The sequence below is a fragment of the Hylobates moloch genome, unplaced genomic scaffold (assembly GCF_009828535.3).
Source record: "Hylobates moloch isolate HMO894 unplaced genomic scaffold, HMol_V3 SCAFFOLD_5, whole genome shotgun sequence".
Lineage (NCBI taxonomy): Eukaryota > Metazoa > Chordata > Mammalia > Primates > Hylobatidae > Hylobates > Hylobates moloch.
This window is the reverse complement of record NW_026652280.1, coordinates 114,583,205-114,604,557: the sequence shown is the minus strand read 5'-3', so window position 1 is coordinate 114,604,557 and position 21,353 is coordinate 114,583,205. Positions and strand designations below refer to the sequence as shown.

Genomic DNA, 21,353 nt, shown 5'->3' with positions numbered 1-21,353 from the left:
ACTTTTTTTTTTTGATATGGAGTCTCCCAGGTCTGGAACTCCTGAACTCTAGTAATCTGCCCACCTCGGCCTCCCAAAGAGCTGGGATTACAGGCATGAGCCACCGCGCCTGGCTGCTCACCTTTTTTTTTTTTTTTTTTTTTGAGATGGAGTCTTGCTCTGTTGGACAGGCTCGAGTGCAGTGGTGCCATCTTGGCTCACTGCAACCTCCGCCTCCTGGGTTTAAGTGATTCTCCTGCCTTAGCCTCCCGAGTAGCTGGGATTACAGGCACGTGCCACCACACCTGGCTAATTTTTGTATTTTTAGTAGGGACGGGGTTTCTCCATGTTGGCCAGGCTGGTCTCGAACTCCAGGCCTCAGGTGATCCACCTGCCCTGGCTTTCCAAAGTGCTGGGATTACAGGCATGAGCTACTGTGCCCGGCCAGCTGCACACTTTTAAGCCACTAGATCTCATGTGAACTCAGAATATCCTCTGCCCATCAGGCTTTGGGTTGTTAAATGGATTTCTGGACTGGTAATATTCTCAGCCTCACCTGTACGTTAGACTGTTACTTGGAGAGCTTTTACAAAATACCATTGTTGGGAACACTTGGACACAGGATGGGGACCATCACACACCAGGGCCTATTGTGGGGTGGGGGAAGGGGGGAGGGGGGAGGGATAGCATTAGGAGATATACCTAATGTAAATGACGAGTTAATGGATGCAGCACACCAACGTGGCACATGTATACATATGTAACAAACCTGCACGTTGTGCACATGTACCCTAGAACTTATAATAATAATAATAATAAAAACATTGGCCTTATCCCGGTGATTCTCTGATTTGTTTGGTCTGGGGTGGGACTTAACTATCAATATTAATCTTCCCTAGTAAGGCTAATGTAGAGCCATTATGGAGAACCACTGAACCATAGGCAATTTTTGCTTATTGAATGTTAGTTGAGGAAGTCTGTGCTTTACTTAATTCTGTTTTTTGTTTTTTTTTTCCTGAGACAGAGTCTCGTTCTGTCACCCAGGCTAGAGTGCAGTGGTGCAATCTCGGCTCACTGCAACCTCTGCCTCCCGGGTTCACACCATTCTCCTGCCTCAGCCTCCTGAGTAGCTGGGACTACAGGCACCCGCCACCATGCCCGGCTAATTTTTTATATTTTTAGTAGAGACGGGGTTTCACCGTGTTAGCCAGGAAGATCTCGATCTCCTGACCTTGTGATCCACCCGCCTCGGCCTCCCAAAGTGCTGGGATTACAGGCGTGAGCCACGGCGCCCGGCATACTTAATTCTTTAAAATTATTTTCTGCTTTGAAGGACCCGTTTATTTTTATAGAGATTAATGTCCTAATTATGTTTCATTATATTAAAAATGTTTTGCATTTTCCACCGTAAAACAAATAAAATCAGCACGAGTAATCAAAGGATTACTTGTATATTAAGATAATCACTTGGTTTCCTAATGCTAGAAAATACATTTCCTTCATCTTAGATCCATGACATTTTATATGCTTTATTCTTCAAAGGTCTTTCAATCCTAATGGAAAACTGGCATTTAACCAGTTGAGAAAAGATCACATCATATTAAGTAAAGGCTCAGCAAAATGTTTTTTAGAAGTACTCTGAAAGCATTCTTATATTCCCTATGCTAGAGAAAATGACTCAACACATTTATTCTGTATTATTTCAGTCATGAAAAATGTTACAATATTCAGTTGGTGCAAATAAAAAATAAAAGTAATTACACCCTATCCAAATTATTGATTTCATGTTTGGCAGAAAAACCTGGAGAATGGAATAGTTAATTGAACTTTACTTTGTTGTAAACCAGTTTTTTAAGGTATTTGTGTTCTTTATCTCTTCTCCTTTTGCCCTTCCTCAGCCTTTCCCAAAAAAGACTGTAATTATGTTATTTGTAACAAATAACTGGAAGAATAATTGCCAGAATAACTAGCGGTGACTAACAGTTTTAAAGTTAAACCATTAACCGAGGAACACTAGTGAAGTGTGGTGTAAATCAACTTGTAACTAAATTCTTGTTTTTTTGTTTGTTTTTTTGAGACAGAGTTTCATTCTTGTTGCCGAGGCTGGAGTGCAATGGTGGGATCTCGGCTCACGGTAACCTCCGCCTCCCAGGTTCAAGTGATTCTCCTGCTTCGGCCTCCCAAGTACCTGGGATTACAGGCATGCGCCACCATGCCTGGCTAATTTTGTATTTTTAGTAGAGACAGGGTTTCTCCATGTTGGTCAAGCTGGTCCCGAACTTCTGACCTCAGATGATCCGCCTGCCTTGGCCTCCCAAGTGCTGGGATTACAGGTGTGAGCCACTGCGCCCAGCTAAATGTTTCTTAATTTTGGGCTTCTCTTACATATTTTTTGCATATCTATTTCAGAATCACTATAAGAACTTGCTTATGTAATCAAAATCTTGGTAGGTTGCAGCAGGAAAAACATAGCCAACCCTGAGCATAGTGTGTTTATTTGAGGAGATATTAGACTTGGTGCCAGGTTAAACTACATAGGCATTAAGGAATGGTGATTACATTAATAATAAGAAACCCAACTGATGCTTGGCTTTGATTAAACCTTCTTTACCAATAATATAAGTGATAAGATGACTTGTTTTATTCTTGAATAACTTCTAAAAATCTTTACAATAGGCCAGGCGTGGTGGCTCACGCCTGTTAATCCCAGTACTTTGGGAGGCCAAGGTGGGTGGATCACCTGAAGTCAGGAGTTCGAGACCAGCCTGGCCAACGTGGTGAAACCCTGTCTCTACTAAAACAAGAATACAAAAAAATCAGCTGGGTGTGGTCGTGGGTGCCTGTAATCCCAGTAGGAGGCTGAGGCAGGAGAATCGCTTGAACCCAGGAGGTGGAGGTTGCAGTGAGCCGAGATTGCGCCACTGTACTCTAGCCTGGGCGAAAGAGCGAAACTTTGTCTCAAAAAAAAAAAAAAATCTTTACAATAACTTAATAATTGTAAGATATAAGTAGTTTGATACAAAGATAATGAACCTAGAAAATGCTGGTACCTAAAAAGTGCTCACTAATAGTGAGGGAAAATGTCATAGCTTTCTGCATATTTTCTTGATTTTTTTTTTTTTTTTTTGAGACAGTTTCACTCTTGTTGCCCAGGCTGGAGTGCAATGGCACGATCTCAGCTCACTGCAACCACCGTCTCCCGGGTTCAAGCAATTCTCCTGTCTCAGCCTCCTGAGTAGCAGGGATTACACGTGCCCGCCACTATGCCCGGCTAATTTTTGGTGTTTTTAGTAGAGATAGGGTTTCACCATGTTGGCCAGGCTGGTCTTGAACTCCTGACCTCAGGTGATCTGCCCGCCTGGGCCTCCCAAAGTGCTGTGATTACAGGCGTGAGCCACCATGCCCAGCCAGCTTTCTGCATATTTTCATATATAAGCAGGAACCTCTGTTCCACTATTACTGAATTATTATTCTAAATGGGGGCAGGAAAGACAGATATTAAAAACATGGATAGGAGTGGTATTCCATGGTTTTGTACTGCTCACTAAAAATTCAGCTCTGTTCATTTGAAATTTGAAAGCCAGACACTAGGTTCTAAAGTGGAATTTACGATTTCATACATCAGTCTAAAAAAACAGTCTAGTATATTTGTATTTTTCACTATCTTTCTGAGGTATCTTACTGATTAGGAAGGCAAAAGGACATGGAGTTGATAAGTTTTTCTTTTTTTTTTTTTTTTTTTTTGAGACAGAGTCTCGCTCTGTCGCCCGGGCTGGAGTGCAGTGGCGCAATCTCGGCTCACTGCAAGCTCCGCCTCCCGGGTTCACGCCATTCTCCTGCCTCAGCCTCCGAGTAGCTGGGACTACAGGCGCCCGCCACCGCGCCCGGCTAATTTTTTTTTTGTATTTTTTTAGTAGAGACGGGGTTTCACCATGGTCTCGATCTCCTGACCTCGTGATCCGCCCGCCTCGGCCTCCCAAAGTGCTGGGATTACAAGCGTGAGCCACCGCGCCCGGCTGAGTTGATAAGTTTTTCTTGTTTCTTGTCAAGTGTCATAATTAACCTGATTTGGTCAATTTATGGTATTCTGAAAACATTTGGTAGGAAGAATTCCAATCTCAGAAAAGTAACAAAATTAAAATCTTACTTCTGGTTGTGTGTGGTGGCTCATGCCTGTAATCCCAGCACTTTGGGAAGCTGAGGAAGGAGGAATGCTTGAGTCCAGGATTTTGGAACCAGCCTGGGCAACATAACGAGACCCTGTCTCTACAAGAAATAAAAAAATCATCCTGGCTAACAGGGTGAAACCCCGTCTCTACTAAAAATACAAAAAAAAAAAAAAAAAATTAGCCGGGCATGGTGGTGGGCACCTGTAGTCCCAGCTACTCAGGAGGCTGAGGCAGGAGAGTGGCGTGAACCCAGGAGGCAGAGCTTGCAGTGAGCCAAGATCGCACCACTGCACTCCAGCCTGGGCAACAGAGTGAGACTCCGTCTCAAAATAAATAAATAAATAAAAAGAAATAAAAAAATTAGCTGGGTGCAGTGGCACATGGCTGTAGTCCCAGATACTTGGGAAGCTGAATTGGCAGAATTGTTTGAGCCTGGGAGTTAAGGTGAGCCATGATCAAGCCACTGCACTCAGCCTGGGCAACAGAGTGAGACCCTGTCTTGAAAAATAAAATCTTATTTCCTAGTACATTCTAGGTTAAAGATATATTTAAATAAATTAATACCTATGGTAAACTTTTTTTTTTTTTGGAGACAGAGTCTCACTCTGCTGCCCAGGCTGGAGTGCAGTGGCACAATCTCGGCTCACTGCAACCTCTGCTCCCCCAAGCAATTCTCCTTCCTCAGCCTCCTGAGTAGCTGGGATTACAGATGTCTGCCACCACACCCAGCTAATTTCTGTATTTTTAGTAGAGACAAGGTTTCACCATCTTGGCCAGGCTGGTCTTGAACTCCTGACCTGGTGATCCGCCCGCCTCGGCTTCCCAAAGTGCTGGGACTACAGGTGTGAGCCACCACACCTGGCCTTTTTTTTTTGAGATTGAGTCTCACTCTGTTAACCAGGCTGGAGTGCAGTGGCGTGATCTCAGCTCACTGCAACCTCTGTCTCCCAGGTTCAAGCAATTCCCCTGCCTCAGCCTCCCAAGTAGCTGGGATTACAGACATGTACCACCATGTCCAGCTAATTTTTGTATTTTCAGTAGAGACAGGATTTCACCATGTTGGCCAGGCTGGAGCCCATGATAAACTATTAAAATGGTACAAAACATTTAAAGTGGAACAGTAACAAGTTCCTTTGTCTTACCTAAAGAAAATTCACTGTTAATTGTTTCCTGGGTTGCTTCCAAAGTTCTACACATACATCTATCTTTTTTTCCTTTTCTTTAAAAGCACACAAAACCATACTATGTGTGTAACTCTCTATATTACTGTTTTTATTGACCACAGATAATTCCATTGTATGGGACTTGCGTAAATTATTTAGCTGATCTCATCTTGATAAGCATGTAAGTTTCTTTTTATGATTTTGTTATTATAGTAATTTCCTGGTAGATATCTTTTCATAACTATAGGTATATATACAGAGTAGATTCTTAGAAATGGTGTCATTGGGTAATTCTGAAACATCAAATCTTATGATGTATATACATACTCCAGTAATTTGACCAAATCTTTGGTGAGCTGACTTGTTACTGGCATCTCACATAAAATTAGGATTCAGAAGCAATATTTAGATTACTATTTCAATAAGTTAATTAGGGGAGTAGTCCCAATTAAGATTTTATATTCTTTTAATCTTCTAAGCAATCTGATAAGGGTGGTACTAATACTCTTATTTTACTGTAGAAGAGACTGAAGTTGAGGTTCAGTGACTTGCCCAATGTCCCAAAACTGGGCATGCTAAGATTGTATTCTTAAATGTATCTGTAGAATTAATATTTTCTGTCTTTTTATTGTTGTTACATTCCCTAGTGAAACAATATTTTTTATTATTAAGAACTCAAGGAGCTGGGCGCGGTGGCTTATGCCTATAATCCCAGCAATTTGGGAGGCTGAGGCAGGTGGATCACAGGTCAGGAGTTCGAGACCAGCCTGACCAACATGGTGAAATGCCAGCTCTACTAAAAATGCAAAATTAGCTGGACGTGGTGGAGCATGCCTGTAATCCCAGCTACTCGGGAGGCTGAGGCAGAAGAATCGCTTGAACCCGGGAGGCAGAGGTTGCAGTGAGCCGAGATCGCGCCATTGCACTCCAGCCTGGGCAACAAGAGCAAAATTCCGTCTCAAAAAAAAAAATAAATAAAAACTAAATAAAAAAAACCTCAAGGAAAGATAAAGGAAGAAAATAAAACATGCCCCTTATTCCTGAAATGAATGTTCCTATCTTCATACTACTTCTAACTTGTTTTCTCTTTTTGTTTTCTTGGAGACAAGGTCTCCCTCTGTCACCAAGGCTGGTGAGCATAGCTCACTGTAACCTCAAACTCCTGGGCTCAAGTGATCCTCCCCTCTCAGCCTCCTGAGTAGCTGGGACTACAGGTGTGTGCCACCATGGCCACCTAATTTTTATTTTTTATTGAGATGAGGTCTCACTATGTTGCCCAAGCTGGCCTTGAACTCCTCCTGGCCTCAAGTGATCCTCCCACCTTGGTCTCCCAAAGTGCTGGGATTACAGGTGTGGGCCACCATGTCCAGCACCTCTGACTTAAAATTCATATAAAAAGTATTGTATGATGTATTACAAATAAGCAGCGCAAATGAAATACAGAAAGTTTAATTTGCAACAGCTTTATGCCTCAAGCTATAATATATAATCTTATTTATCCTGAAGATCTTTTTTTTTTTTTTTTGAGACGGAGTCTCGCTCTATCGCCCAGACTGGAGTGCAGTGGCCCGATCTCCACTCACTGCAAGCTCTGCCTCCCGGGTTCATGCCATTCTCCTGCCTCAGCCTCCCAAGTAGCTGGGACTGCAGGTGCCTGCCACCACGCCGGCTAATTTTTTGTATTTTTGGTAGAGACAGGGTTTCACCGTGTTCCAGGATGGTCTCGATCTCCTGACCTCGTGGTCTGCCTGCCTCGGCCTCCCAAAGTGCTGGGATTACAGGTGTGAACCACTGTGCCCGGCCTATCCTGAAGATCTTTACCTAATGTTTATCCAATATAGCTAGCCATTTCTAGTTCAACCACAAAGCAAAAATGGAAGCATTTATTCACAGAAAAGACTCAGATCCCATTTACTCCTAATTCAGATAGTTCTAACAGGAGCTGGGGTCTCCTAGCCTATGACAATTGATTAGAAACAAATTTTGTAAAAAGTTAAGTAGCCTGTTACAGAAAGGAAGACTGAAAGTTCCAAGAAGTGAGAGCTTTTAATGTAAAGCTGTTAGTTGTAGAGGAAAAGCCAACTTACAAGAGCAGACAATTTTCAGAGTTGTTTTAGAATTCCTGTGTGTAGTTCAGTTTACTCCAAGAATACTCAAGATCATAAGCATGTTAAATCACAATATGGTAATTGATTATAATGGTAACCCCAAGTTTTTTTTTTTTTTTTTTTTTTTTTTTTTTTTGAGACAGTTTAACTCTTGTTGCTCAGGCTGGTGTGCAGTGGCACCATCTTGGCTCACTGCAACCTCCGCCTCCTGTTCAAGCGATTCTCCTGTCTCAGCCTCTGAGTAGCTGGGATTACAGCCACGCACCACCACACCTGGCTAATTTTTTGTAGTTTTAGTAGAGATGGGGTTTTACCATGTTGGCCAGGCTTGTCTTGAACTCCTGACCTCAGGTGATCCACCCGCCTCGGCGTCCCAAAGTGCTGTGATCACAGGCGTGAGCCACCGTGCCCGGCCGAGTATTATTTTTAAAACTAAATTATGTTAGGTACACTCTTAACAAGGCAAGGATTTCCATTCACAAAAGGAAGTGTAAATTATGCGGGCTAAATGAAGCACTGTCATACCCAAAATATTAGATACAGTATTTTCTTATGCTTTAACTTTTACAAAGGGCCTCTTTGTCAGAAGTTGCTGAAGTTCCTGGTTCAGCCTATTATTGCTGCATATTCTTGAAAACAAAATTGTTGATGATTCAGATGTATGTGTGACTGTGCAGAAGAAAACCCCTCCATTTCTGTTGCTGTAGGACTTCGTTGCAATTAGCTTGCTGAACTTGATTTTTTCTTCAAACTGTTGTGATTGCTCTGTACATCCTATAAATAATTTACCCCTGATGGTACTAAACGACTACCTTAATGGCACCTCTGGCTCCACATGATATCAAGGACATTAATAATTCATCATTTATTACAGCTACATCCCTGTAGGTTAGCATGAGTGGGAATCGAGTTTACAACATTGAGATCAGGCCCTCTGAGAGACCTTTACTCCTCTGTCGTCATACCTATAAATATTCAGATATTAGTGGTGTTAGAAAATAAAGGAAAGACTGTTACAAAGCTAGACTTTAGGTTAAGTTTATTAAGCATTAGGTTTATAGCCTGGGCAACATAGGGAGACCCCATTTCTACAAAACAGAATAAATTAGCTGGGCTTGGTGGCATTTGCGTGTGGTCCCAGCTGTAAGGAGACTGAGGTAGGAGCATTGCTTGAGCCTGGGAGGTCAAGGCTGCAGTGAGGTGTGATCTCACCACTGCATTTCAGCCTAGGCGACAGAGCTTTAGATTACTTCAAGTTCTTAAGTACATTTTAGGGATATTTGAAAGAGAGTTCTCCATTTCAGGACTCCTGCTTTTTAAAAAAAATTTATGCAAACCACCTGGAATTAATGGACATTGGGAAGAATAGTGAGAGACTTCAATTTTCAAAATCATCCAAATCCGTGTTCCAAGAGTTTTAAATCTGATATTTGAAGTCTTCATTTATTTATTTTTAATTTTTAAATTTTGGGGGGGTTGGAGTCTAGCTCAGTCACCCAGGCTGGAGTGCAGTGGCACAATCACAGCTCACTGCAACCTCCATCTCCTGGGTTCAAGCGATTCTCCTGCCTCAGCCTCCCGAGTAGCTGGGATTACAGGTGCCTGCCACCACGCCCGGCTAATTTTTGTATTTTTAGTGGAGACAGGGTTTCACCATGTTGGCCAGGCTTGTCTCGAACTCCTGACCTCAGGTGATCACCCGTCTTGGCCTCCCAAAGTGCTGGGATTACAGGTGTGAGCCACCGCACCTGGCCCTGAAGTCTTCATATTTTAGTCTTCTGTCTTTTGGGAAGTACTTTTAAAAAAAGAAATAGGAAAGGCATGCTTATGGGGAACAAGAGTATGCCTGTGCATTCCTGTGTGCACATGTCATTTGATTAAATTCCAGAGTGAAATTAGGTGTAAAAGCTAATTTACCCATTTGCAGTAAAGGAGAATAGTAGAGTTGATGTTGAATTTTCTTACAGATTTGGAGTGACTGCACCTCTGAGAATTGTTAAGTGTTACTTTCGGAAAAAGAAAAAGATTACTAAAGTTGACAGTGCTTATAACCCTAGCAGTTAGTCCACTGCCTGGCACATGGTCCAATAAGTGTTTATTGTATGCATGGCTGATCAGATCAATCCATATAATTCTAGTTAGACACTTGATAACTTAAAACAGTTATACCGATGTTGATGTATATTAGTTGCTTTCTATGATAGTACTGCTTTGGGAATATATTTCAGTTCACCTTTAGTGTTTTTTAATCTTACTAAATGTGGGTTTGTTTTAGAAGGGTCTAGAGAGCCTCATTATATGGGGCTCTGACCTATGAGGCTGTTTGAAAGCATATATCCTTTCAACAACATTATCTGGTACAGAGGCTGCAAAGTATTTCAGGTATCCTTTGGGTTGCATTGGAAAGCCTATAGGTACTTCAAAGATAGGAGAAAATTACTCTTTCCCAAAACAGAGGACACTGGACAGTTTTCACTAATACCGAATACTAAGTTATTTGTAACGTATAAATTGAGTTTAATTTTATTGCTTTAGATTTCTTTAATAATTATTTTCTTTAAAAATGATTATGTGGGTCAATGATTATTGACATTCATAGGAGAACTCTAGGGGATGAATACAGTCAAGAGTTACATTGCCAGGAAGATTTAGGGTTGGGAAAGGCATTATGAACACTGTTAGGATTAAAATGAAAGCCCTTAATCTGGAAGGGGAAACCTGCTAAGTTATAGTAGTCACCAGATACAAAATTAGATCATATTATGCTAGCCTGCTACACAGATGATATTAGCTCTTCATTTGCCAGACAAACCAGCTTGGAGTAGAATATAGAATATCTAACTTAAATTAGAACAGTTGAATTTCTCCTTGAGTCAAAACACCACAAAACAACAACAAAAAACATCTTTTCACTTATATTTTTATACAAGTGTATGTGTTGGTTGTTTAGTAGCAAGTGTGAACTGGATGAAGTATCTGAATATGAGATTTTTATGTGTAGTGAATTCATATTTTTATCTTTTATATTTTCTGACACCCTCCTCCATTCATGAGTGTCCTTGAGCTGATACCTTGTGCCAGACATCTTGGAATATTTTAGAACTGTTGTGGAAAAGTGATGGTTTAACACAAAGCTTTAGTTATGTCATGGTATAAATTAAGCTCTTAAATGAAAGTGGCTAGCTTTTACAGATGGGCCGGCATGAATCTAGCTGAGAACAAATTGTTCTAATGTGATAGAGACATTATTCAAACCTGCATGCATCTGTTAACTGCCTATAGTGGCATAGTGAGATAAAGTGATCTGTAATGTTTCTGTAATGTGTCCCTGTTGCTAGCCATATTGTAACATATAGTACATCTTTTAGGCAGACAGCTTGTGTGGGCTGCATTCCACCTTAGCCTTATAAAGATGCCAGAAGCATCAGGGTGACTTTTTAAAGCCTATTTAACTATTTAGACTTGACTAATTTCAGTGAAATCTCTACTGTATCTAATAAAGTACTTGCTAGAAGTGAGATGAAATGTCAAATTTATAACTTTTATTAGTTGTGTGACCTTAGATTGGCCGATCAGTAATCTTTCTATGCCTGTTTCCATATTAGGAAAGTGAGTATTTTAAAAGTATTTGCCTCATAAGATTGTTGTGTGGATTTATCCAGTTAATGTGTGTCAAGTGCATAGAAGAATGCCTGCCTTAATAAATGCTAGCCACCAATGCCATCATTATTATTAACATAATTTGGGGTGAGATTAACTTCCTCTTCCTGAAGGTGGATTGCTCTTTTTTTTTTTTGGAGACAGAGTCTTGCTTTGTCACCGAGGCTGGAGTGCAGTGGTGCGATCTTGGCTCACTACAACTCCGCCTCAAGGGTTCAAGCAATTCTCCTGCCTCAGCCTCCCAAGTAGCTGGGATTACACGTGCGTGCCACCACGCCTGGCTAATTTTTTTTGTATTTTTAGTAGAGACGGATTTCACTATGTTGACCAGGGTGGTCTTGAACTCCTGACCTCGGGTGATCCACCCGCCTTGGCCTCCCAAAGTGCTGGGATTACAGGCATGAGCCACCATGCCTGGCTCCCCTCCCTTTTTTTTTTTAAAGGAAGACCACATCCCTATCAAGGATGTGGTCAACTTCAATTTTAATTTAGAAGCTCACCATTTTGACTTGCGAAATATATCTTCAAATGTATTTATAGTTAAGGCATAATACATAATCACTACAGGGAATAAAGAAACTCTTTAAATACTGCTATGGAATGATCTAAGATGTATTATTGAATGAAAAAAGCAAGGGGCAAAATAATGTGTAAATTGTTGTGTCATTTCTGTAAAAATTTGCTGTACATGCATAAAATATCCACAAGTCTGCACAAGAAATGGCATATTTTCATTTGTTGTTACTGGGAAGGGGAATTGGGTGGCTGGAGACAAAAGTGGGAGACTTTACACTTTTTGATTATTGGACCATGTGAATGTATTCCCAAACTCGGAAGCTACACACACATACATAAATACACACACACGTAAAGTAAAATAGCTATTTTGAAATTCAGATACATTTTTATTCATCCTTTATAAACATTCTTGTTTGTCTGTACTACTCAAATTGACATTTAAGAGAACTTTTATTTTTATTTTTTTATTAAAAAATTTTTTTTGGCTGGGTGTGGTGGCTCACGCTTGTATACCCAGCACTTTGGGAGGTAGAGATGGGGTTTCACCAGGTGAGTCTTGAACTCCTGACCTCAGGTGATCCGCCACACCTGGCTATTATTTGTATTTTTAGTAGAGATGGTGTTTGCCAGGTGAGTCTTGAACTCCTGACCTCAGGTGATCCACCTGCCTCAGCCTCCCCAAGTGCCAGGATTACAGGCATGAGCCACTGTACCTGGCCAAGAGGACTTTTAGTGTTTCTATTTAGTTTCTTTTTTTTTCTTTAGGTCTACTTTCCAGCACTAAACTAAGAATGATATTTTGTCCTCTTTCAGGGATTTGAGTCATAATCGGTTGTCTGACTGGAACATCAGCTTGGAATTACAAACATTACAGGAAGTGTAAGTTATTTTTATTTATTTAAAGTTATGTTAAATTCCTGAGGGAACTTAATAAATTGTGATTTGTGGGATGTTCAATCCAGAGATGCCATAAAAAAATTGAAGGAAAAAATTAGTTAAATTATTTGAAAACCCACAATGTTTTCTTTGGCTTTGTTATATTATCAGACTGTCTTGGCATTGGGTTGGTGATTTCAAGTTGCAGGCTGTGGGGGAAATATTTTACCCTCCCGGGGCTAAAAGTAAGATTTACGCCTCTTCAGAGTAAATATGTTTTGATTTTGGCCAAGTTTTCAGCCAGTGAAACTCTGTTGTATAACCTTTTTAGATGTCTTGACATGTTATCTAAGATTGGGAGCATCATGTCTAAAGTAGATTTATATGAAATAGAGTATTCTTGATATCATATGAGAACGTAATGGTTGACAGAATTAAGTTTTTCTCTTAACTAAAGTTTTTCCTTTAATACTGAGATGTATTATGTAATTTTGGAGGGAGTTTTCTAAGATATTATTAATATTAGTTTTTGCATTGTTACATTCCTAGAGCATTGTTAGATTCCTAGAGGCACAACCATTAAGGTATATAGGCCTATTTGCCTCTGCACTTAACACCCTCGGAACCCTGAGATTTACTTTCCTTTTTAATTCTTTGCTGACAGGGATAACTTCTTCCTGCTCATTGTCTCTGCATTCTCTCCTTCTGGCCCCAGATTCACTGCTTCTAATGTGTTGTGGATGAGTACACAGTTGACAAGTTTGTTAGCTGAAAGAGTAGGCACTGAGGAAAGGCCTGAAAATGCTTCAGTGGGAAGTGCATGAGCTTTATTGCATGGACTTTGTAACTTTGGTTGGTTTCCTGAAGGTCTTTACTTCTGGTTTCTTTTCTGTGTTCTAGATTGTTGAGGTTGTTCAGTGACTAAAAACCAGGTTAATGAAATGTGATTGTATTAGATTTGCTACTAAAACATTTGAGACAAACTGTTTAAAGGGCTGCTGGGATCAGACGCAACATGTTATGTTATCTGTAAAATTAGTCATAGGTTCCATCTCTGGGTGGGCTGATAAATTTCATCTGTGGTCTCAAGTAACACTCTCTAACATTTGTATAGCTTTAGAAAAAAATATATACATTTGTATGTGTGTGTTTATATATATTTAGAGAAAGAGAGATCTGGATGGACTGATTATGCCTTCTTTGTTTAAGGACTCAAATTAGCTGTCATAAACCCAACTTATTCAAAGAACTTTGCTTGAACTAACAATATTTAATGTGCAAAATACTTCATAGCTTTTCTGATATTAATATCAATAGTAGATCAACACTATGAAAACACATTTCTTGGCCAGGCATGGTGGTTCACGCCGGTAATCCCAGTACTTTGGGAGGCCAAGATGGGCAGATCACCTGAGGTCAGGAGTTTGAGATCAGCTTGGCCAACATGGTGAAACCTGTCTCTACTAAAAATACAAAATTAGCCGAGCATGGCGGTGCATGCCTGTAATCCCAGATACTCAGGAGACTGAGGCAGGAGAATCACTTGAACCCAGGAGGCAGAGGTTGCAGTGAGCTGAGATTGCACCATTGCACTCCAGCCTGGGCAAAAAGAATGAAACTCTTGTCTCAGAAAAAAAAAAAGATAATACATTTCTCATTAAAACCGCTAATTTCTCAATAAATACATTTTAGTCTAACTCATTCTGAGTCATAATTCTTTTTCAAATTTGGCACCTATTCTAAAGAATATGTGTTAGCCAGAAGGTAGAATCCAAGAGGTAATATTTCCCTCACTAAACATTTAAATCTGTTTTTCCTCTTGCCTAGGAAAATGAATTACAATGAACTAACAGAAATCCCGTATTTTGGAGAACCAACATCTAATATTACTCTACTTTCATTGTAAGTTAATAAGTTTTCAGGTTTTTTACTTAAATTATGAAAAGTATACAGTTTTTTTTTTTAAAGCACATATATTGTTGATTCTAATTATTTAACATTTTTGTGGCCTGGAATGGATCAGTGGCAGCAGCTTCATTATAATCTTTGTTTCACAGAGTCCATAATATAATCCCAGAAATAAATGCACAGGCGCTCCAGTTTTACCCTGCTCTGGAGAGTTTAGACCTCAGCTCAAATATAATATCAGAAATCAAGACGTCTTCATTTCCTCGCATGCAGCTTAAATACCTGTAAGTAACACAGATTAAATTAGATTTACTTTAAAGCACGTTTATTATTCATCAGTACCTATCTTTTCAAAAATATTTGGTTATTTATTGTGCTTTTTTTTTTTTTTTTTGAGACGGAGTCTCGCTCTGTCGCCCAGGCTGGAGTGCAGTGGCGCAATCTCGGCTCACTGCAAGCTCCACCTCCCGGGTTCATGCTATTCTCCTGCCTCAGCCTCTCCGAGTAGCTGGGACTACAGGCGCCCGCCACCATGCCCGGCTAATTTTTTGTATTTTTAGTAGGGACGGGGTTTCACCGTGGTCTCGATCTCCTGACCTCGTGATCCGCCCGCCTCGGCCTCCCAAAGTGCTGGGATTACAAGTGTGAGCCGCCGCACCCGGCCTTATTGTGCTTTTTGTATGCATATGTGAGACAAACCTAGAGTTGGTGTATTGGGTGGTTGGCTTTGCCCACTCACCCCACAAGCCCCCTAAAGAAAGATCGCACTATTGTCAGAAAATATTGGTAGATATCAAGAGTAATTTTGAGATTCAATTTTGTTTTTTATTTGAACCAAGCTTTCTGAAAGGTAAATAGAGATTTGTTAAACAATGGCTTACCGTATATAATGATAATTAGCATGTGTGCCAGTGTTTTCCAGTTTACAAAGCATATTCACACATGCTGTTTTGTAACAACCTAAATGAAGTAGGTAGCCTCCTAATTTTGTAGATGAAGAAACAGAGCACTTAAATGATTTATAAAGTTGTGGATAGGCATTAAGTGATAGAGCTGGGGCTTAGACATAGATTTTTGGCAGCTTTCTAGTGGTAGAATGTTTATTTCACTAAATTTTTTCTTTTGCTATTATCTTGTTTATTTTAGGAATTTAAGTAATAACAGAATAACCACCTTGGAGGCTGGTTGCTTCGATAATTTATCGAGTTCCTTATTAGTGGTAAAGTTAAACCGTAACCGAATTAGCATGATTCCACCTAAGATCTTCAAGCTGCCTCACCTCCAATTCTTGTGAGTAACGAAATAGATGGATTATAAGAAGATAGTTTTTTCTTACAGGGTCTTTTTCTTTTCAATTTAATTACTGTTAGAGCATTTTAGCAAACCAATTTCCTGACTGTAAAACTATTTTTGTTAAAGGGAACTTAAAAGAAACAGAATTAAAATTGTGGAAGGTCTTACATTCCAAGGGCTTGACTCCTTAAGATCTTTGAAAATGCAGCGGAATGGAATTAGCAAACTTAAGGATGGAGCATTTTTTGGCTTGAATAACATGGAAGAACTGTAAGTACTCCGGACTAGAGGTGATTATTAGGAAAGTAGTCTGTCTGGGACTTTTCAATGTCAAATGGCTAGGGTAGTTGTTCTGATTATAGAGATACATTCATTGATTCCCTGTTCACTGATGTGAAATAAGTGTACATAAAACCTTTGAAGTTTTGTTAGCTAACTGATCAGTTTTGAAATAATTCTTACAAACTTCTCATCTAAAAAGTTTATATTCTTTTTTTTTTTTTTTTGAGACGGAGTCTCACTCTGTTGCCCAGGCTGGAGTGCAATGGCGTGATCTCGGCTCCTGCAACCTCTGCCTCCCAAGTTCAAGTGACTCTCCTGTCTCAGCCTCCTGAGTAGCTGGGATTACAGGTGTGCGCCAGCAGGCCCGGCTGATTTTTGTATTTTTAGTAGAGACGGGGTTTCTCCATGTTGGTCAGGCTGGTCTTGAACTCCTGACCTCGTGATCCACCCACCTTGGCCTCCCAAAGTGCTGGGATTACAGGCATGAGCCACCGTGCCCAGTCAAAAAGTTTATATTCTTAATGTTTTGGCTAATGAAAATTATCAGAATTTATCCAAACAGGTATACTATACCACTTGGCCTGTTGGATTTGTAGAGCTCCTATTTTAGACAGTCTTACTACCTTCTATCACTAAATCTTTTTTTTTTTTTTTTTTTTTTTTTTTGAGATAGAGTCTTGCTCTGTTGCCAGGCTGGAGTGCAGTGGCGCAATCTCGGCTCACTGCAACCTCTGCCTCATGGGTTCAAGTGATTCTCCTGCCTCAGCCTCCCGAGTAGTTGGGACTACAGGTGCACGCCGCCATGCCCAGTTAATTTTTCTATTTTTAGTAGAGACGGGATTTTACCATGTTGGTCAGGATGGTCTCGATCTTTTGACCTTGTGATCCGCCCACCTCGGCGTCCCAAAGTGCTGGGATTACAGGCGTGAGCCACTGCGCCTGGCCAAGCACTAAATCTTAAATAAGATATACATTTTTATTGAATAGAATTGGTCAGCTCAGTTGGGTTGAACAAAGGTACATGCTTCTCTGGGAAAAACTTAAGATTTAAAGCTAGTTACTGAACTGCCTTGTTTTGGAACGTATTTTCTTCTCTTTCTCTAATTGTACAGAGAACTGGAACACAACAACCTTACACGAGTGAACAAGGGGTGGTTGTATGGCTTGCGAATGTTACAGCAGCTCTATGTGAGCCAGAATGCTATTGAAAGAATCAGCCCTGATGCATGGGAGTTCTGCCAAAGACTATCCGAACTGTAAGTGTTGGATAGCATTTCACTGGAGGCAGTGAGACTAGAGCAGATTGGAATAAATCATTCCCATGGGCAGCAATGAGATGTAACATCCCTTTTTACTAGAAATTTGTAGAAAACTCTAAATTTACCATGTAGATATAATAAGAATTGTAAGTTGAACCAAATACAATGAATTCCTTACCTTCCACATTTCTTGTTTTCAGTGATTTGTCCTATAACCAGCTGACCCGCCTGGATGAATCTGCCTTTGTGGGTCTGAGCTTATTGGAGAGATTGAATTTAGGAGACAACAGAGTCACTCATATTGCTGATGGCGTATTTAGATTTCTTTCCAATCTTCAGACATTGTAAGTATATCCATTCTCTTTTTTGGTTGTTGTTACTGATTTTTTTAGTACAATAAAGCAAATTAATTAAAACAACTAATCAGTCTGCAAATTATGTATGTTAATATTTTGTGGTTCTTCTGTCCTATGCCTCAGAGCAAGACAGTCTTTTTTTTTTTTTTTTCGAGACAGAGTCTCGCTCTGTCGCCCAGCCTGGAGTTCAGTGGCGCAATCTCGGCTCACTGCAAGCTCCGCCTCCCGGGTTCACGCCATTCTCCTGCCTCAGCCTCTCCGAGTAGCTGGGACTACAGGCGCCTGCCACCACGCCCAGCTAATTTTTTATATTTTTAGTAGAGACGGGGTTTCACCGTGGTCTCGATCTCCTGACCTCATGATCCGCCCGCCTCGGCCTCCCAAAGTGCTGGGATTACAAGCGTGAGCCACCGCGCCCGGCCGCAAGACAGTCTTATTTGTCTCCATCCCCATAAAAATCCCAAGCCTGTCATAGGCAATTCAGTTTGTAGTTTAATTCTGAGTTAATCCCATAAGCGTCAAAGCATGTCTTATTGTGTTAGTTGCTATGGAATAAAACACAGTTGCTAGTGTCAGGAATGCAGTCATTTTCTTGTTCCTTTGACTTTGACAATACACCAGAGCTGCTAGTTCTCATTCAAAAGGATGCAGGTTGTGTAGTGGGAACTGCCGTGGTAGGAGACCAGTTCACTGTTACTGGTTTGCTACATGACTTTGGACAGAAGAAACTAATACTTATTATCTGATATGTACCAGGTACTTTCAAATACTAGGATGATACTGCTGTTTTCCATATTAGGAGGCTGAGGTTCAGAGAAATTTAAATAATTTTCTCAAAGTCACATAGCTTGTAAATGTTGGGCCAGAATCAGATCCAGGTCTGTTTGATGCTAAAGCTCATGTCCATTTTATCATACCACCAGAAGAACAAAATCACTTAGCTTTTCCTGGGCATCATTTTTTTTTTCTCTTTTATACGGTGAAGGAAGGATATAGGATTAGATGGTTGCTAAAAGCAGTTTCCATGCTAAAATTCTGTGGTTCTGTAAGTTATTCAATTTACAGAATATAAGAATGTGTTTTTATGAACTTTATATATTTATATATAAATATATCTAATTTTAGAATATAATTTTATTAAATGAAGAGGTAATTTAATGAAATGTAGTAATCTCAAACACAGAGCAGAATAAAAGAAAACAAAGAGTAATTAGTAGAATTTGTAGATTCTTAAGTTTCCTGAATAGGGGACTTTGTGGTCATTAGGTTTTGAGTTGAAATGGTTCAGAGAAGAGGCAGGTTCCCAACTTGGAGACCTAACCATCAATGAGAGGGAAAGCAAGATAATTTTGTGAAGGGTATATACATGTACAGGTGTGTATTTGATTTTTTTTAACTTCGTTTAGATTTGGCCTTGAAAAATTAAGTGATTGTATTTGTCCTTTTCCTGTATTATCAGAAGTGAAACTGGATCAATGCAATCTCAGAAACTTAGATGTAGCTGTAGCCTTTTGGCAGTTGAAAGGATGGCAAATAGGTTATTTTAGTATACCACTGATTATTACTTTTAGAATTAAAGTTTAGGGAAGTAATAGCAGAAGTAAATGGTTGTGTAATGCCACAGAGATAGTTAAGACAGAGTTAGGATCAAATCTGGGGAATTCTGGCTTTAGCCTCATGCTCTTGCCAGGGTAGATACAGTTCCTAATTTGTTGAATGGTTTCTATTTATGCTGTGCTGTGGAGGAGGGGGAAGGTCCTGAAGAGTTGAGCCATTGGTTCTTTCATTATTTATTCCTTAGTAAAATAAAATGAGCTTTATTAGCTTTTCACTTAAAGAAAGCTAAGTGAAAACAGGGATCTCCTCTTTACTGCTAGTCACACAACTCTACATGTCCCTTATAAAGTAGAAAGCTTTGTGCTTTATCATGAGATGACTTAAGGAAGCAAAAGTGATTAAATATTTTTAATTATATGGAAATAATTCTATCGTAACATGATGTGGTACAATTGCATTTCCTCTGAGAATGGAACAGTGAATTTTAGAAGATCCATACTTTCCCTTTGAAAGAAAATCTGATGACACTCTAACACATGGGTTTATCATTTTTGCTTCCCATGGGGCATCTTTAATTGCTCTTGAGCAGTGAAGCTCTGTATTGATATTACTCTTTGTCAGCCATTGTAAGTTCAAGGTCCCAGAGGAAGGCTTGGGTCACCCAGAAATCCCGTTAGTCTGAAATCAGATTTATAAGCCATGTACCCTGCATCTTGAAACCCTCCTGCTCTTTTCAGGACCCTGTCTATAATTTTTAATATGCTAACATAATGAGGGGCTCTTAGCTTGGAAGAGTAATACTTTTAGCAGGTTGCTTTATTTATCAAGGCCAGCTTAATTCTTAGCTTATAAGAATCAGTTCTTACATGTTTATTACAGATATTTCTAAAGAAGCAGAGTTGAGCCTTCATCATAAATAACTGTTAAAGTAAGGATCAGAATTAGCAGGTACACCTTGACATCACCATGCCAGGATGTTGCTCAATGTTGTGATGGTTGTATTGACTAATAGAACCTGTCTTTCTCTGATGTTTTTGTAGAGACTTAAGAAACAATGAAATTTCATGGGCCATAGAAGATGCTAGTGAAGCCTTTGCTGGACTCACAAGTCTCACTAAATTGTATGCGTTATAATATTTATGTATATCTACATAGGCGTGTTTTCAAGAACCGGCTGTAAATATGATTGAATTATGTTTATTTCATATGGCTACAAAGTCTGAGCTTTCTGACACTCTGGGAGCTCTGTGGGGTTTCTTTGTCTGTTTGTTCATTTTTTTGAGACCAAGTTTCACTCTGTATCCCAGGCTGGGATGCAGTGGCGCGATCTTGGCTCACTACAACCTCTGCCTCCTAGGTCCCAGTTCAAGCAATTCTCCTGCCTCAGCCTCCTTGGTAGCTTGGATTACAGGCGCGTGCCGCCATGCCCAGCTAATTTTTGTATTTTTAGTAGAGACAGGGTTTCACCATCTTGGCCAGGCTGGTCTTGAACTCCTGACCTCATGATCTGCTTGCCTCAGCCTCCCAAAGTGCTGGGATTATAGGTATGAGCCACTGAACCTGACTGGTTTTTTTTCTTTCTTTTTTTTTTTTTGAGACAGGGTCTTGTCCAGGCTGGAGTGCTGTGGTGCAATCACAGCTCACGGCAGTCTCAACCTTCTGGGCTCAAGTGATCTCCCACCTTGGCCTCCTAAGGAGCTAGGACTAAAGGTGTGTATCACCATGCCTAGCTAATTAAAAAAATTTTTTTTATAGAGACAGAGTCTCACTATATTGCCCAGGCTGGTCTTGAACTCCTGGGCTCAAGTGATCCTCCCACCTTGGCCTCCCAAAGTGCTGGGATTATAGGTGTGAGCCATCATACCCAGCTAGTTTTTTTGTTTTTGTGATTTTTTTGTTGTTGTTGTTGGGGCACTTTTTATTGAAAAAGCATTCCTATGGACACTTAAAGAGAAGTTATTTATGGAAGTAGAATTTCTATTCAAGTAAAAGGAATGCATTGAGAAAGTAGAGTAATGTGTTGGTAATCTGTTTAATTTGTAGTTTGTTTAATTGTAGGAGATTTATGAGTAATTTATCTAGCAGAAGTAGAGCATTCTCTCACATAAGATTTTATATCTTTTCCCATGAGAAGAATTTCTCCAAAGGTTCACACTTGTCTGAATTTCTTTGATCTGACAATCTTTTGCTACGAATGGAGACATGAGGAATATAATGAATTTAG

At 40.0% G+C, this 21,353-nt stretch overlaps 1 protein-coding gene across 3 annotated transcripts in view; it reads left to right on the top strand.

The window, feature by feature from the left end:
- LRIG2 (leucine rich repeats and immunoglobulin like domains 2) overlaps positions 1 to 21,353 on the top strand; it is a 61,021-nt gene that overhangs the window by 11,669 nt on the left and 27,999 nt on the right. For 2 of the 3 annotated variants that reach the window (XM_058439449.1, XM_032154965.2), the window contains exons 2-9: positions 12,412 to 12,477; positions 14,302 to 14,376; positions 14,532 to 14,666; positions 15,529 to 15,672; positions 15,802 to 15,945; positions 17,070 to 17,213; positions 17,417 to 17,560; positions 20,170 to 20,250. In XM_058439449.1, the coding sequence (XP_058295432.1) occupies positions 14,306 to 14,376; positions 14,532 to 14,666; positions 15,529 to 15,672; positions 15,802 to 15,945; positions 17,070 to 17,213; positions 17,417 to 17,560; positions 20,170 to 20,250 (863 nt within the window). In that variant the 5' untranslated portion in view covers positions 12,412 to 12,477; positions 14,302 to 14,305. Of the gene's footprint in view, positions 1 to 5,454; positions 5,493 to 12,411; positions 12,478 to 14,301; positions 14,377 to 14,531; positions 14,667 to 15,528; positions 15,673 to 15,801; positions 15,946 to 17,069; positions 17,214 to 17,416; positions 17,561 to 20,169; positions 20,251 to 21,353 lie in introns of those variants that run through there. The other variant, XM_032154966.2, reaches the window with a different exon arrangement.